Source organism: Cynocephalus volans, chromosome 15 (assembly GCF_027409185.1).
Source record: "Cynocephalus volans isolate mCynVol1 chromosome 15, mCynVol1.pri, whole genome shotgun sequence".
NCBI classification, from domain to species: domain Eukaryota; kingdom Metazoa; phylum Chordata; class Mammalia; order Dermoptera; family Cynocephalidae; genus Cynocephalus; species Cynocephalus volans.
In genome coordinates this window covers 45,336,706-45,350,539 of record NC_084474.1, presented here as the reverse complement: position 1 = coordinate 45,350,539, position 13,834 = coordinate 45,336,706, and the positions used below count along the sequence as shown (strand labels likewise).

General features: G+C 36.1%; 1 protein-coding gene across 1 annotated transcript in view; it reads right to left on the bottom strand.

The window, feature by feature from the left end:
* Window positions 1-10,596: 10,596 nt before the first annotated feature.
* RIPK2 (receptor interacting serine/threonine kinase 2) overlaps window positions 10,597-13,834 on the bottom strand; it is a 39,036-nt gene continuing 35,798 nt past the window's right edge. The window contains exons 10-11 of the mRNA XM_063079795.1: window positions 11,654-11,815; window positions 10,597-11,075 (exon numbers count right to left, since the gene is read on the bottom strand). Coding sequence (XP_062935865.1) covers window positions 10,744-11,075; window positions 11,654-11,815 — 494 coding nt within the window. The 3' untranslated portion in view covers window positions 10,597-10,743. The remainder of the gene's footprint in view (window positions 11,076-11,653; window positions 11,816-13,834) is intronic.

Below are 13,834 nucleotides of genomic sequence, written 5' to 3'. Positions count from 1 at the left end.
AAGGTGTGGCAGAGCTGGTTCCTTTTGGAGGTTCTGAGGGGAGAATCATTTTCCCTGCCTTTTCCACTTTCTAAAGCTTCATTCTTTGCATTACTTGGCTCCTGGCCCCTTCCTCCACCTTGAAGACAGTAGCATAGCATCATCAAATTTCTCTTTGGTTCCATAGTCACATGCTTTCTTTCTTCCGTAATAAAATCTCCAGAGCTGGCCTGTGGCTTACTTGGGAGAGTGTGATGCTGATAACACCAAGGCCACGGGTTCAGATCCCTACGTAGGGATGACCGGTTAGTTCACTTGGGAGAGCGTGGTGCTGACAACACCAAGTCAAGGGTTAAGATTCCCCTAACCGGTCATCTTTATTTAAAAAAAAAAAAAAAAAATTCCCTCTCCTTCCTTCTTTAGAACACTTGTGATTACATTTAGGGCCACTCCCAAATCCAGGTAATCTCCCTATCTCAAGATTTTGAGATATATAAGGTAACATTCATGGGTTCCAGGGATTCAAATTTGGATATTTTAAAGAGAGCTGGGGTGGTGGGGGGTTGGGGGGTAGGGAGGAGGGCATCCCACGATCAGGGAAAGTTGAGTGCAGTGGTAGATGTCAAAGGTGAGAACTTTCAGGAAAGTCTAGATTAGTTGGAAAGGGAAAGGGAAGAATGATCTATTTAATTAGTAGGAACCAGAGAATGGTTGAGACCCAGACGATAGCTGTGGTTTATGGGAATTGCTGACAGCTTGAGTGTATCAAATTCAATTGCAGAAGGGAGAAGGAAAGGAAAGGAAATCAGAAGCCAGAATTTGAAGGACTTTGTGTCCTGGGGAAATAAAAACCATCAAAGGGTTTTAAAAGGGGCAGGGACAGACCCAGCTTGTGCACTAAAAAGATATGACTGATTCCACTGTGAAAAATGTACTGAGGAAGGGAGCAATCATTCATTCATCCAAATTCAACACATACTTTTTCAACCTACTAGGAAATACTAGATCCTACAAGTACTTAGAATCAGACATGGTTCCTACCTATCCTTATGGAATTTAGTTTAGTGAGGATAAAGCAAACAGACAATAAATAAACTAAATATTTACACTTTGAGATATGGTACAAAAGGAATACATGGGGTGATGTAAGAGAGAATAACTGGAAACTCTACTTTAGACATGGTGCTCAGGGAAGGCCTTTAGGAGGAAATGAGGTTGGAGCTGAGATTTGAAGGGTGAGAAAAAGCCAGGAGAAGATGTCCTCAAGAAAGATACCACTTGTAAAAGGCAGAGAAAGAGTGCCAGTGAGCTCCAGGGGAGCCAGCCAGGAGGGTGGCGTGACATGACATCAGAGAGGTCAGCAGACTCAAATCTTAGAGATTTTTTTTTTTTCCTAAACACAATGAGAAGTCACTGAAATACTTTGAGCCAGAGAGTGACTTGAGTGGATTTATTTTTTAAACACCAGATGAATGTTTAAGCTGATAGTTATCAGGTAAAGAGATGCTTTTGATCTGAAGTATGGTAATGCAATGGAAATGGAAAAAGTTGTCAGAAAGAAAATGTGCTTTTGGAGGTCAAATCAATAGGATTTGTGATTAATCGGATATGAATGAAGCGGGGTTAGAGAGTAGAGGGAGGAGGAAGTGAGAGACAGAAAAGTCAAGCTTTTCAAGGTAGATGGTGGTATTATTCACTGAGAAGCAAAATGTAAGAAGGAGATCAGGGTTTGGGTGTATGTCGCAGTGAGGAATGAAGAGGTGACTTTGGGAATGTGGAGCTTCCTGTGGAGCTTTCAAGTTGGCAGGTCTGGTATGAGGTGAATCTCAAATTCAGGACAGAGGGCTGACTTTGGGAGTCATTAATATCTAGGCGACAGTTAAGACCATGGAGGGGGATGAGGTAGATCAGAGAAGGGTATAAAGAGGCCAGACTGAACCTTGAGTAAGAGCACTTGACCAGGAGAGGACCAAGAAAAAACAGGGATGTGTGGTGTCAGGAAAGCGAAGGGAACTATTAAAAAAGGAGAAAGTGATCAGCCGCATCAAACGGGAGAAGGACTGAAAGCTTCCCCAGGATTCAGAAACTAGGAGGGTGTGTTAGTTATTTTTGGCAAGAGCAAGTGCACTGGAGAGGTTCAGATGGAAGCCTGATTAAATGGGTGGAGGGATGAACAGAGAGAGATTAGGGAGGTGCAAAAGTGAGAATTGCTATAGAGAGCTCTTTCAAGAAGTCTGGCCATAATTAACTTGAGCTATTGGTGGGAGTGTAAATTTATACAAACTCTTAAGGGGAAATTTGCCAACGTTCACTGACATCTAAAACGTTTATACTCTTTGATCCAAATAGTTCAATTTCTAGATCTGTGCCATAGTACTTAAGAAGTCTACAAAATTATATATACCATATCTATTCATACCTTCTCTAATAGTAGAAATTTTAAAAATTAAAATGTCCATCCACAGGAAGTAGATTAAATATTGGTACATTTATATGATGGAATACCATATAGTGGTTTAAAATAATGATGTACTGACATATAAATGTTTAAGAAGCAAGTTCCAGAACAGTATGTGTTATTAGTTTATGGAAAAACAAAATCTGAAAACTTAATTACCAGGCTGTGAATTGTGGTCATTTTGGTCAGGGTTAGAGATCATGGAGCCCTTTTACTTTGTGTATTTATTTTTATCTTATTTCTTTAGGAAGCAGGGGGAAAAAGAAAAAAAAAAAAAAAAAGGAAAGAAATCTGGCTGTAATGGAAAGAAGAAGGAAAAAGAGAGAGGTAGAGGCAAAGGAATGAAATTTTTTTTTTTTTTTTTTTTTTTTTTAATATTAGAAAGTCTTGAGCAGGCTTAAGTGTTACTGACAGAAGCCTGGAGAAGGAAGTGGTTGGAGTGGATTGAGAGGGAAAAGACCTCTAACAAGCTAGAGGAGAAATGCAGGAACAAAGGATTATTCTTAAAAGGAGGAGGGGTATTTCTTCCCCATAAGAAGAGAGTAAGAAGACAAAAAAAAAAAAAAAAAAAAAAAAAAAGGTTTTGATTCAGTTAACTATTTAATAGTAAGAAGGGTCATTTAATGAAATCCTTATTTGACATTTTTTATGTTGTTTCAAACTTTTTAGTGTTTAAAGCCAGCATTTCTTAAAGTATGACCCGGAGACTCCCTGAGACCTTTTGGGGGTCCATGAGGTCAGATCTATTTTGATAATAATTCTAAGATGTTCTTGCATTTCTCACTCTGCCGCAGAAGAAGAGTGGAATTTTCCAGAGGCTACATGACCTGTGATTTTGCAACAGATTGAATGTGAAAATGAGAACCCAGCTCCCTTCCACTTATCTTCTTTAAATATTAAAGAGGTTTGCAAAAATATAAAACAATGCCATTCTTCTCAACAATTTTTTTAAAAAAATTATCAATATACAATGTAGTTGATTTTTGTGTCCCGTTACCAATTCCTGCTTTTCCTCCCTCCTTCTTCCCCCTCCCCCCATCAACATCATATCTGTTCACTTGTCTTAACAAGTTCAAGGAATTGTTGTGGTTGTTGTTCTCACCAATTTTTTAGTTATTTTTCATAAAGATAGATTAACATGTAATGGGTATATTATTTCTATTTTTAAATGAATTAATATATATTTTGATTTCTCAGTTTAAATTTTTACTATGGCAAATATGGATAGATATAACCCATAAAAGCAAAAAACTTTTGGCTTCTCAATACTTTTTAAGCAGTGCTTCAATGAACATGTTTGTGGCTTAATCTTTATGCACATCTGTGATTATTTCCTTAGAATAAATTCTTGGATTGGTGAATTAAAAAGTATGAATTAAAAAGTATGCAAAAGTCTAAGGAGACAGGACAACTAAATGTACTGTATTTTGGTATCCTGGAACAGAAAAAGGGCCTTAGATAAAAACTAGAAAAATCTGAATCAACTATGGTTATAGTTAATAATAATGTATTAGTATTGGTTCAGTTATCATAACAAATGTACCATACTAATGTAAGATATTAACACTAGGGAAAATTGGGTGTGGGGTATATGTATAAAATAAACTAACATCGTGTTAGTTTTCATTGTAGCAGCTGCTTAAATGTGTCATCAGCGACTAAAGCAAATCAAAGAGGAAGAACTCATTTAGTAATAAAAAAGGGTGTAAGAGCTGGTTAAGGAGGTCAGGGTGATTAACAGCATCACTGTGGGACTCAGCAGAGTTCTTCCTAGACTCTGGAAATTACTAGCTGTGTCTCTTAGGGCTAGTCACTTAACCCTCAATAACCTCTCCTACCCTCAGTTTCCTCATCTGTATGGTATGGATAATAATAGCACCACCTCATGGTGTTGTTTTCAGAATTAGATGATATTTGGTAGGATAAGTCTAGTACAGAGTAAGCACTCGAAAAATGTTAGATATTGCATTATAATTAAGCAATTCCAGTTTTAAAAAACATCTTTCTGAATATTTATATTATATCTCTGGTCTGGTGCCCTTCTGTGATCTCCAGAATGCTTACTTGACTGGATATCCAAAAGGCTTCTCAAATTTATCACATCTAAAACAGATCTCTTCATTACACTTCTCAAAACCAAATTTAAGAAAGAAACAAAAAAACTCACAACTTCTTTCTACTTTTTCCCATTCACTAAATTACTCAGGTCCCAAACCTAGGAGTAATCCTTTGTCCTTTCCTTCTGTCATATCTAATCCATTATCAAATTGTGTTGGCTCTGACTCTAAAATATATACTGAGTTTGTTGCTTTGCCTCCCATGGATTTGTCACCCCTTTTCCCCTGGGTGATGGAGCCACCAAAGATTACTCAAAGTCCACCTCTTCTGAGCAGTGTGATGCGCCCAAAAGGGGTTAATCTCCCAGAACCCTCAAGATAGAGGCATTCCTTCCATCTGGGAAATTAACCACGAATTGGGGCTCTCTTCCCACATTTATTCTCCAGACCAGGAAGTTCCAGGAAGAGAACATAGGTGGGGCTTTTGCTAAGTACAGCTTAATAAGTTTAACAATAGAAGCTGGTAACATTCAGTAAGGTGACATTCTATAATGCAATTAAGTTGATCCACTAACAAAAGCTTGATTTTAGCAAACATTCTCTTCTTACAGCAATTTTCCAGCATCTTTACATATCAATCAGTAACCTGTCTGTCTTTGAGCCAGCAACCTTGCTGTGTTACAATTTTTTCTCTTACAACAGAGACTATATAGCGTTGGGAAAATTTCCTGTCCTTTGCAAGGTCAATATTTGAAACTGCAAGGCTTTGGAAAACCAGGCCCTGTGAAGTATATTTGTTTTATGCATACTTCATAGAGTTTGTTCATTTCTCTGTCTAAACTGACCCACTCTGGTCCAAGCCTTCTAAATGGAGTCTCATATCCTCCTCTTGTCACTCCCCTCCCTCACAATACCTTCTTCATAGAGCAATGAGCATTTTCTATCATGCTTAGAATGAAGTTAAACTCCTTACTAGGGCCTAAAGCACCTCAGGTTCTGGACTGTATTTATCTCTCCCACTATCTCACACCACCCTCCTCTTCCATTGCCTTCCAGCTATATTGCCCTCTGCTGTTCTTTTGCCTGGAAAGTTTTTCTCCCACCCCTCAGCATGGTTGGCTCATTCTCTTCCATAATATACTGCAAGCTTCACCTTCTAAGAGAGGTATTTCCAACCATGACATGCAAATTAATTTTCACCTCACATGCAAATTCTCTCACAAGACTTGCTCATTTTTTAGTTCTTTCCATATTCTCTAATTACCTTTTCCTTTTGTTTACTAGATTGTTTTACTCAGCCACGAAAGGGTAATTTCACTCTTTAATTTTCTTAGTACTTTTTTCAAGATATTGAATTTGGGGGTTCATTATGTGGTTGGTATCCTTAAATCATGGAATTTTGGTGGGTACAGTGCCTTGCACCTAGATTTTATAAGCAGAGTTCAAGCAATACCAATTTATTTATTTATTTATTTCAAAAGATGACCGGTAAGGGGATCTTAGCCCCTGACTTGGTGTTGTCAGCACCGTGCTCTCCCAAGTGAGTGAACCAGCCATCCCTATATAGGGATCCGATCCCGTGGCCTTGGTGTTATCACCACCACACTCTCCCAAGTGAGCCACGGGCCGGCCCTAGCAATACCCACTTAATATTTTGAGAGGAGGCACGTCCCATTTTAATAATTTAATGTACTTATAGTCAAAAAAAAAGTGTACTTATACTAAAACACACATTTTAGATGAAAAGATAAGCCTTTGCTTTAAAAACTGACCTGGAAAAAAATCATCTGGGTTAAATTCGTTGATATTACAAATATTACAATTACATTCATTAGTAATTACTAATTGAAAATATTTCAATTACATTCATTAGAAATTATATGAATGATTATAGCTAAATAGCGATAAGCTTTGTCAAATTGAAGGGCAGAAGCCTTGTGGCATTTTGCAGACCTTGTCCTTGGCTCAGCACCATTCACCATTTTAATTAGTAACTTGGATGAAATTATAAAAGGTACGTTTGTCAAATTTGTGTACAACAAGCTGGGAGGTTCCAGATTTAGGAATCAAAACTATATTGAATGAGTGGGAACTAGGAATAAACTTAGATAAGAGGGATCAAGGCAGCATGTTATATATGGGCCTGAAAATCCAACTCAACTCCATGAATATGAAAAATGGAGAAATAAGGCAAAACAATGCAAATGTAAAGACAAAGGAGTTTTAGCTGGTAGTTAAATATTAATTCAACAATGACATATGACTGCTAAGAAATGGGCTTTTAGTGTCTTATTTAAGTATAAGGAAGGTGATATTTCAACTAGGCTAGCAAGACCTAACTAGGAGAATTGTGTTCAATTACAAATACCATACCTTGAGAGGAAATACAGACTATGCCTCTTAAATAACCACTGAAGGAAGTAGGGACTATTTTGAATCAGAAAAAAAATATTATCAGGAACAGAAGTGTTGCCTGGAAATATATGAAAGGTTTGTCCTGTGGAGGAAGGATGAGATTTACTTATAAACTACCCCAAGGTTTGGAACCAGAGCTGATAGATACACACTACGGGGAAATAGATTTTTATATCAATGTAGGCAAGCATTGATAGTACTGTCTGGAGATGAAATCAATCTCCTGAAAAGGGAATAAGCTCCCCCTTTACCAATGGAAGTGTTTAATCATGAGATACATGTCAACAAACAACTTTACTGTAGAGAAATTTGAGACATCAGATGCACACTTGTTCCCTTCAGTCCATTCATTGATTATATGACTTCAAGTCTTAAACAATTAAGAAAGAAATGGATAACAAAAATAGAGGCAGTGTAGAATAATTTCCAGGAAAAGGATTAGAAGGAATAGACAGGTTTTTAAAGGAAACCTGGGTGTTTGAGATTGAAAAGAAACGATCCAGTGGAGAGAAAAAGCAGGAGATAGTTTGGGAACTAGTCTCTGTGGAAGACGGCAGGTATGAATTTAGGGAAGAAGCACATTTCTGAAACTGACGTGTTTGTGAGGATGGCTGAGCCTGAAAGTTTACTGATTTTCCTTCTCTCCCATTAACCATAATTTTTCCTCATTAATTAGGAAATTAAGTATTTGACAAAGGGGAGTAAGGGCGGGCAGAGAATTAATGATGGAGAGAAATAAAAACCAGCCCCCATTGCTTGGTACTATTGCTTCAACAGCCCAGTCTTTCACAGTCATGCTAATTTCTTTAGTGTAACTTTGAGCACAATTTGGTCTTGCTTCTTGTGTTGTTCCTTTTGTATCAGCTGAGCTCTTCTGCTGTCGTAATTCAAGTATTTGTCTCTTCTGAAGTTCTTCCCTAAAGAACTGAGTTGTAGGTTCTAATCTACTGATCTGATTGTCATGTTTAAGTGAAGTGATCTTTCCAAAATGAAAGACATAACTAAAATTGTTTTGGGAATTCAAGTTGGATGCAAAACAAAAGTAAAATTTTCTAATCAAACCTCGGTTCGGAGACTGCACATGTTGTAGATACCTGTGGTAATCAGTCATCAGGAAAACAGATCTGTGAACCTAAAGAGAAAGCATTTTATGCACAATTCTATAGTGTTTCTTAAAACAAAGGGTCTTGAACTTTATCATGGATAAAAATCACCTGAGACATTGTTAAAACATGTTCCTGGACTTTACCCCCAGAGACTGATTCAGTAGGTGTGATAGGAGCCATGAAGTTGCATTTCTAACAAGCTCCAGGTGATACTAATGCAGCTGTCTGTGGCCTATATGTCTGGGTGGTCTTAAAATACACTGAGAGGAATGACATCTCTAGCATTATGTAGTACTGTCTAGTCAAAAGGCAGATTATTAGGTCCCTTCCTGGAGTGACTGAATTTTAATCTCTTTCTCCTGTTACATTTATGATGTTGTTCCTTGTTGGCACATTCAGGTACTAACTACATTATGATTTACTTAACAGTACTTAAAATTGTCTTTTTGAATATTATAAAATGACACCTTACATATTAAATTAAAATAGAAAACCAGTAACACTTGTGATGTGTAGTTCATTTTCAAACTGAATACAATTAAAAAATAATTATAAAATTCTTGCTAAATATTGTTTCTGAACGTCTGAGCCTGAAGCCTATTCTGTTTTTGTTAGCAAAGGGGATTAAAAGACGATAGCACAAACTTAAGATATTTTTCTTCACTTAATTAGAAGGCATGAAAAAGAACTATATGACTCCAATGTTACTTAGTGCTGTCTACATACTACCTAAAATAATCCCACTTACCACTAGCTGTACTCACACTACATTTTGAGAAATGTGATTTAAAGGAAACATCTCCCCTTCTCCAGCTTTCACTCCACTGAACTATTGTTAAAGAGATATTCAGAAAGTGCCTACTCTATGCCAAGCCCTGTTATATACTGCCTGATCGCAGTCAGCATACTGTCTCAGCTTCCCCTAAACATCACTGCGTTATTAAATACAGGTCAGAATGAAAATCGGCTATTGAGAAGGGATGAGAATTCATTGCAGGTTCATCTTGATCCTTGACACCATCTTTTTATTCATTAATATGTTATTATTCATGCAGAAAAAGTCTGCAGAGCTGTGATGATTGATGACTACATCTGTGTCTTCCTTAAAGCAAATTATGGGAGAAAGCAGCTGTTATGCAGATAGCCATAAGCATATAGAATATGAGTTCTTAGACCTTTGCAGAAAATGGAAAAAGCAGGGCAAAGTTCATTTCATCAATCCAGGCTTGGCAGTTAGTTCAGTTGGTTAGAGCACAGCCTTATAACACCAACGTTGAGGGTTTGGATCCCTGTACTGGCCAGCTACCAAAAAAAAAAAAAAAAAAAAAAAAAAAAAAAATCATCAATACAGATGTAGCATATCAAATAGATAAAAGTCAATTTGAGGTCATCAATATTCAAAATAATTAATTTTCTATGTACAGAGAAAAGGGAAAGCCTCCGAAAGAAAAGGTTTTTTCTCTACTTATTATTTCCAAAATTGTCTTTTACTTTAACACCTTTTAAAATTTAATAGAAAACTCATGTGTTTCATTAGTTTTTATTTTTCCCTATTAATTTCCATATTTCTCAAAGACACAGTTACCCACAGGTTACCCACAGGTTAATGTCAAGCTCCAAAATGGAGATCAAAATACTTATTTTATAATTTTAATGAAATATTTAAGTGCCTTGATGCCATCTAGTCTCACGCTTGTTTTCAATTTTTTTCAGGTTATGGGTGGTGCATCTTAAAAGTTTGTACTTTCAAATTATTCTGTATCTCACTTTTTAATGACTTTGCTAACATTTTAGGTTTTCATTTATGGATATAAACTTTTACCCCCCAAAAAGAGCTCACACTGTACTTTTGTTGTTTGGGCTAAACTTGGTGTGAACAAGTTAAAAAAAAAAAAGGAGTCCAGATATTATGCAGCAATTAAAAGAATGAGTTAGATCTATATCTGATCTGGAAGGTTGTATATGCTGTTACTATTAAGTGCAAAAAGGAAGTTGCAGCATGATGTGTCATAATGATGATAATACTTATAATATTAAGAAAAGACCCTCTTCCAAATGAGCATATACTTTAATGTAAGCAGGAAGAAGGATGCAGACTGTTAACTTTTGTTAGCTTGGTTGTCGCTGACAGGGAGGAGAGCTGAGGTTAAAAGTGAGGGCAGACAAGTGATGTTAAAATATTAATTTTTTCTCTGTATACTTTGTATTATTTTAAACAACTTTTTAAAAAAGAATTCATAAATAAAATTTAAAAATGTAATCTGGATAACAGAGTTTACAATGAACCTGGGATTGTAGGATAGGAATGCTATACTATCTCTGACTTGTGTATAAAGGATATATATACTTCATAAAGTCAATCAAACTGCATCTAAGACAAGCAAAAAATGATCCACAAAGAAAGTGAATTTGAAAATGGCTTCCATCAGAAACTCATTATAACTTAAGACACTGTTATGAACAAGAACAATATAATTATTACACTTTAAAAAATAGTTTCAGTTAACAAAAGAGACAAAAAAATGAAATATGTAGCAAAATGAAAACTTTTTAGTTACATTAATTTAAAAAAATACTGCAATGTCACAGAAGGAGACTAATATTTACCCAAAGAAGAATCTTCAGTAAAGCTTCTAATACTCGTATGAATTTTATAAAAACAATGTCAAGGCAACAGAAAGATAAATATCCTTTTACAGACTGACTTTTCTTCTTGAAAAAGACTCACTTATAAGCTTTTATTTTGAAATAAAGATGGTGATCTAGAAACTATAAGTGTTTCCGGGTAAGGTTGAAGACCCATTTGTCTGTTATCTTTCAACTTTTGTACTATAACTTTGGCAAATTCTTCTCCTTGGATGTCAGTAGTGTCCAGTAATTGCCTGACTTTTGAAGTCCTTGTAGGCTTGGTACTAATAAGTTCATAGTCCTCCTTCATGATCAAGTCCCTGGACAGAAGGGCATCTAGTGATTGGTTAAGGCAGGCCTCTGTCATTTGGTTCACAATTTCTTCCCTTTTGCTCTGGATCCACTGCTGGGCTATCCCAGGCTGCAGACGCTCTGTAGAAGAGCAAGGACAATTAAAAAGGTGAGGACAGATATATTTAACAAAAAATTACATGAAAAAGAAAGTAGGCATAAAATTAATTTTTCTATGACTGTGCCAATATTGAACACCAGTATTTTAGGGGGGATGCTGTTATTTTTCAGGAAACGTTCAGTGATCTGGGTTATCTACCCCTCACAGCCCAGGAGCAGCACCGCCCTTTTATATGCTATAAATCATGAGGCAAAAACCACTTTATTTTTCAGTTTTTGATTTTTGTTTTGTTTGTTTCAAATACAAAGGATGCCTGCATATTTGTTAAATAAACAAAAATAACTTTACCTTTTGTGACATATTAACCTCTTCTTAGTACTCCCTTTCTAGTTATATGTTAATGAATACCATTTGGACCTATTCTTATTTGTCAGCATTCCTGTCTTCTGGGATCGGAAGTGCTTTCCTACTTAAAAAGGTATGTATTTAACATATTGAGTTAATAAAGACAAATAAAGCTTATTGTATGGCAAATCGACTGAACATATATTTGTTAGGTAAATGGCATCATTTACAGTGTCCCGCAGTAAACAAATACCTGAATTTCCTTCAGCTAAGAGTGAATTTATTATTGCTGTAGAGCATGGGGCAGTCTTGTGATCACATAATTTCATCCTTTGAGATGCAGAAATGGTACTATCCCAACTGTGATTTACTGGACAGTGATGGAGCTTCAAAGAAGAACATTCTTGAGTTTTTCCTGTAAAACACATCTTCATTAGGAGTAGAATATTCCTTAGGTATTCCTATTAGCAAAAATATCCACATGTGGGTCATATACAAGGTAGGCTCCAATATCTTCAGCTTTTACTACTATTAAAACTGGTTCAGAAACCTAATTTTGCAAGTAAATATTTTTTTTAAAACAAAAAAGAGCTTGTACTAAATGTTTTTACTATAACTTCCATCTGTGAATGTCTTATTTATATAATTACGTTATATAAATTTCTAATTTATATAAATCATGGAATTTTACTTCATCACATAGTCCCATAGTTCTTCTTGTGTGTCTTCTTCCTCATTCTACACTTTAAATGTATCCACTAAATCTACATATGACTTGTGTCTTTCTACTTTCTCTCTGGCAAGCCTATTCAATCTCAGAGCCTCAATCATCTCCTTATTCTCAAATCCATGTAATTACATTTTCTGTCTTCACTGAACCTTAGTCTTAAATTTTCAAAAGCCCACTGGATATCATCCCCATATGCACTGCTAGTACCTCAAATTAAGGGGGATGGGGAGGCAGGTCGGAGATGGGGGACATGGGGTATAATTGGAATTTGTGGTCATGGGCATTCTGCCAGTATGGATCTGGCCATTACATTTTGGGCATGAGTAGTCACAGTCAGCTTTGTACCCCATAAATATTCATAACAACAACAACAAAAATTAAAAACTTAATTCATCTTAAGTCTAAAACCTGTTTCAACTTCTGTTTCTGTTAATAGCACCAATGCTCTCCCAGTCACCAGGCTTACCTTATTCAGCCTGGCCTCTTTTTTCTCTCTTTTTTCCTTCAGGTGAAAAATTATTTAGTCCTATCAAGTCCTCCATAACATCTCTTGCATCACTCCTACCCCCTTCTTTTACTCTGGATCAGTTTCCATAATCTTTCATTGGCACTACAGTAATAGTCTCCAAATTGATCTTCCTATTTCGAGTCTCCTTTTCCTTTCAAAATATCCTACATATTCCAGCTAGGATGAATCTTCCTAAATCAAAAAATTTTATCATGTCACAGCCTTGCTCAAAAATGTGCTATAGTGGCTCCCTACCCAAGTAAAAAAGCTCAAATCTCTTAGATGAGTGTTAGAATTTGTGATTATATGACTCCAGCCTACTTAATTTTATCTACTTTTATTCAACTTTTTCACCAGCTAAACCAAACTAGTCACCAATCTCTGTATTTTTTTGCTTCTGTGCCTCTTTAGCCTGGAATGCCCATCCTTGATAACTATTGGTCCAGCCTTCAGCCAGAAATCATTTCTTCATAATGACAACATGATAAAGTGACATGAAAATATTATCAAAAGACTTGGCTTTGAGTGTTGGGTTTGCCAGGAACTAGCTATGTGATCCAGAAAGTCCTTAATCTGTAAAATGAGGACTACATTCCTTACAAGGTAGTTGTGAAAATACTTTGTAAAGAGTGTTACTCTTCTACTGTACTACCACAGCTCTGTATCCATCTCTCTCTTATGATATATCAATTTCAACCTCATACTATGGTTACTTAGAAATACTTATTCTATTTCTTACCTGTTTTTTTTTTTTTTTTGGTTTGTTTCCACAGTGTCTAACATAATGCCTTTAATACTTAAATGTATTTGTTGAACATTCTGCTACTATGTTCATATTTTTAGCACTTGTCCCTTTTAAAAAGTGACTAATGAATGCAAATGAAAGACATATTCCATTCATGACAAAGACCCTCTATAAGTTAGGTATAGAGGGAAAGTATCTCAACATAATTAAAGCCATATATGACAAACCCACTGCCAATATCATCCTGAATGGGGAAAAGCTGAAAGCTTTTCCTTTAAGAACAGGAACTAGACAAGAATGCCCACTCTCACCACTCCTATTCAACATAGCGTTGGAAGTACTAGCCAGAGCAATCAGAGAAGAGAAAGAAATAAAGGGCATCCAGATTGGAAAAGATGAAGTCAAACTGTCCCTGTTTGCAGATGACATGATCCTATATATCAAACAGCTT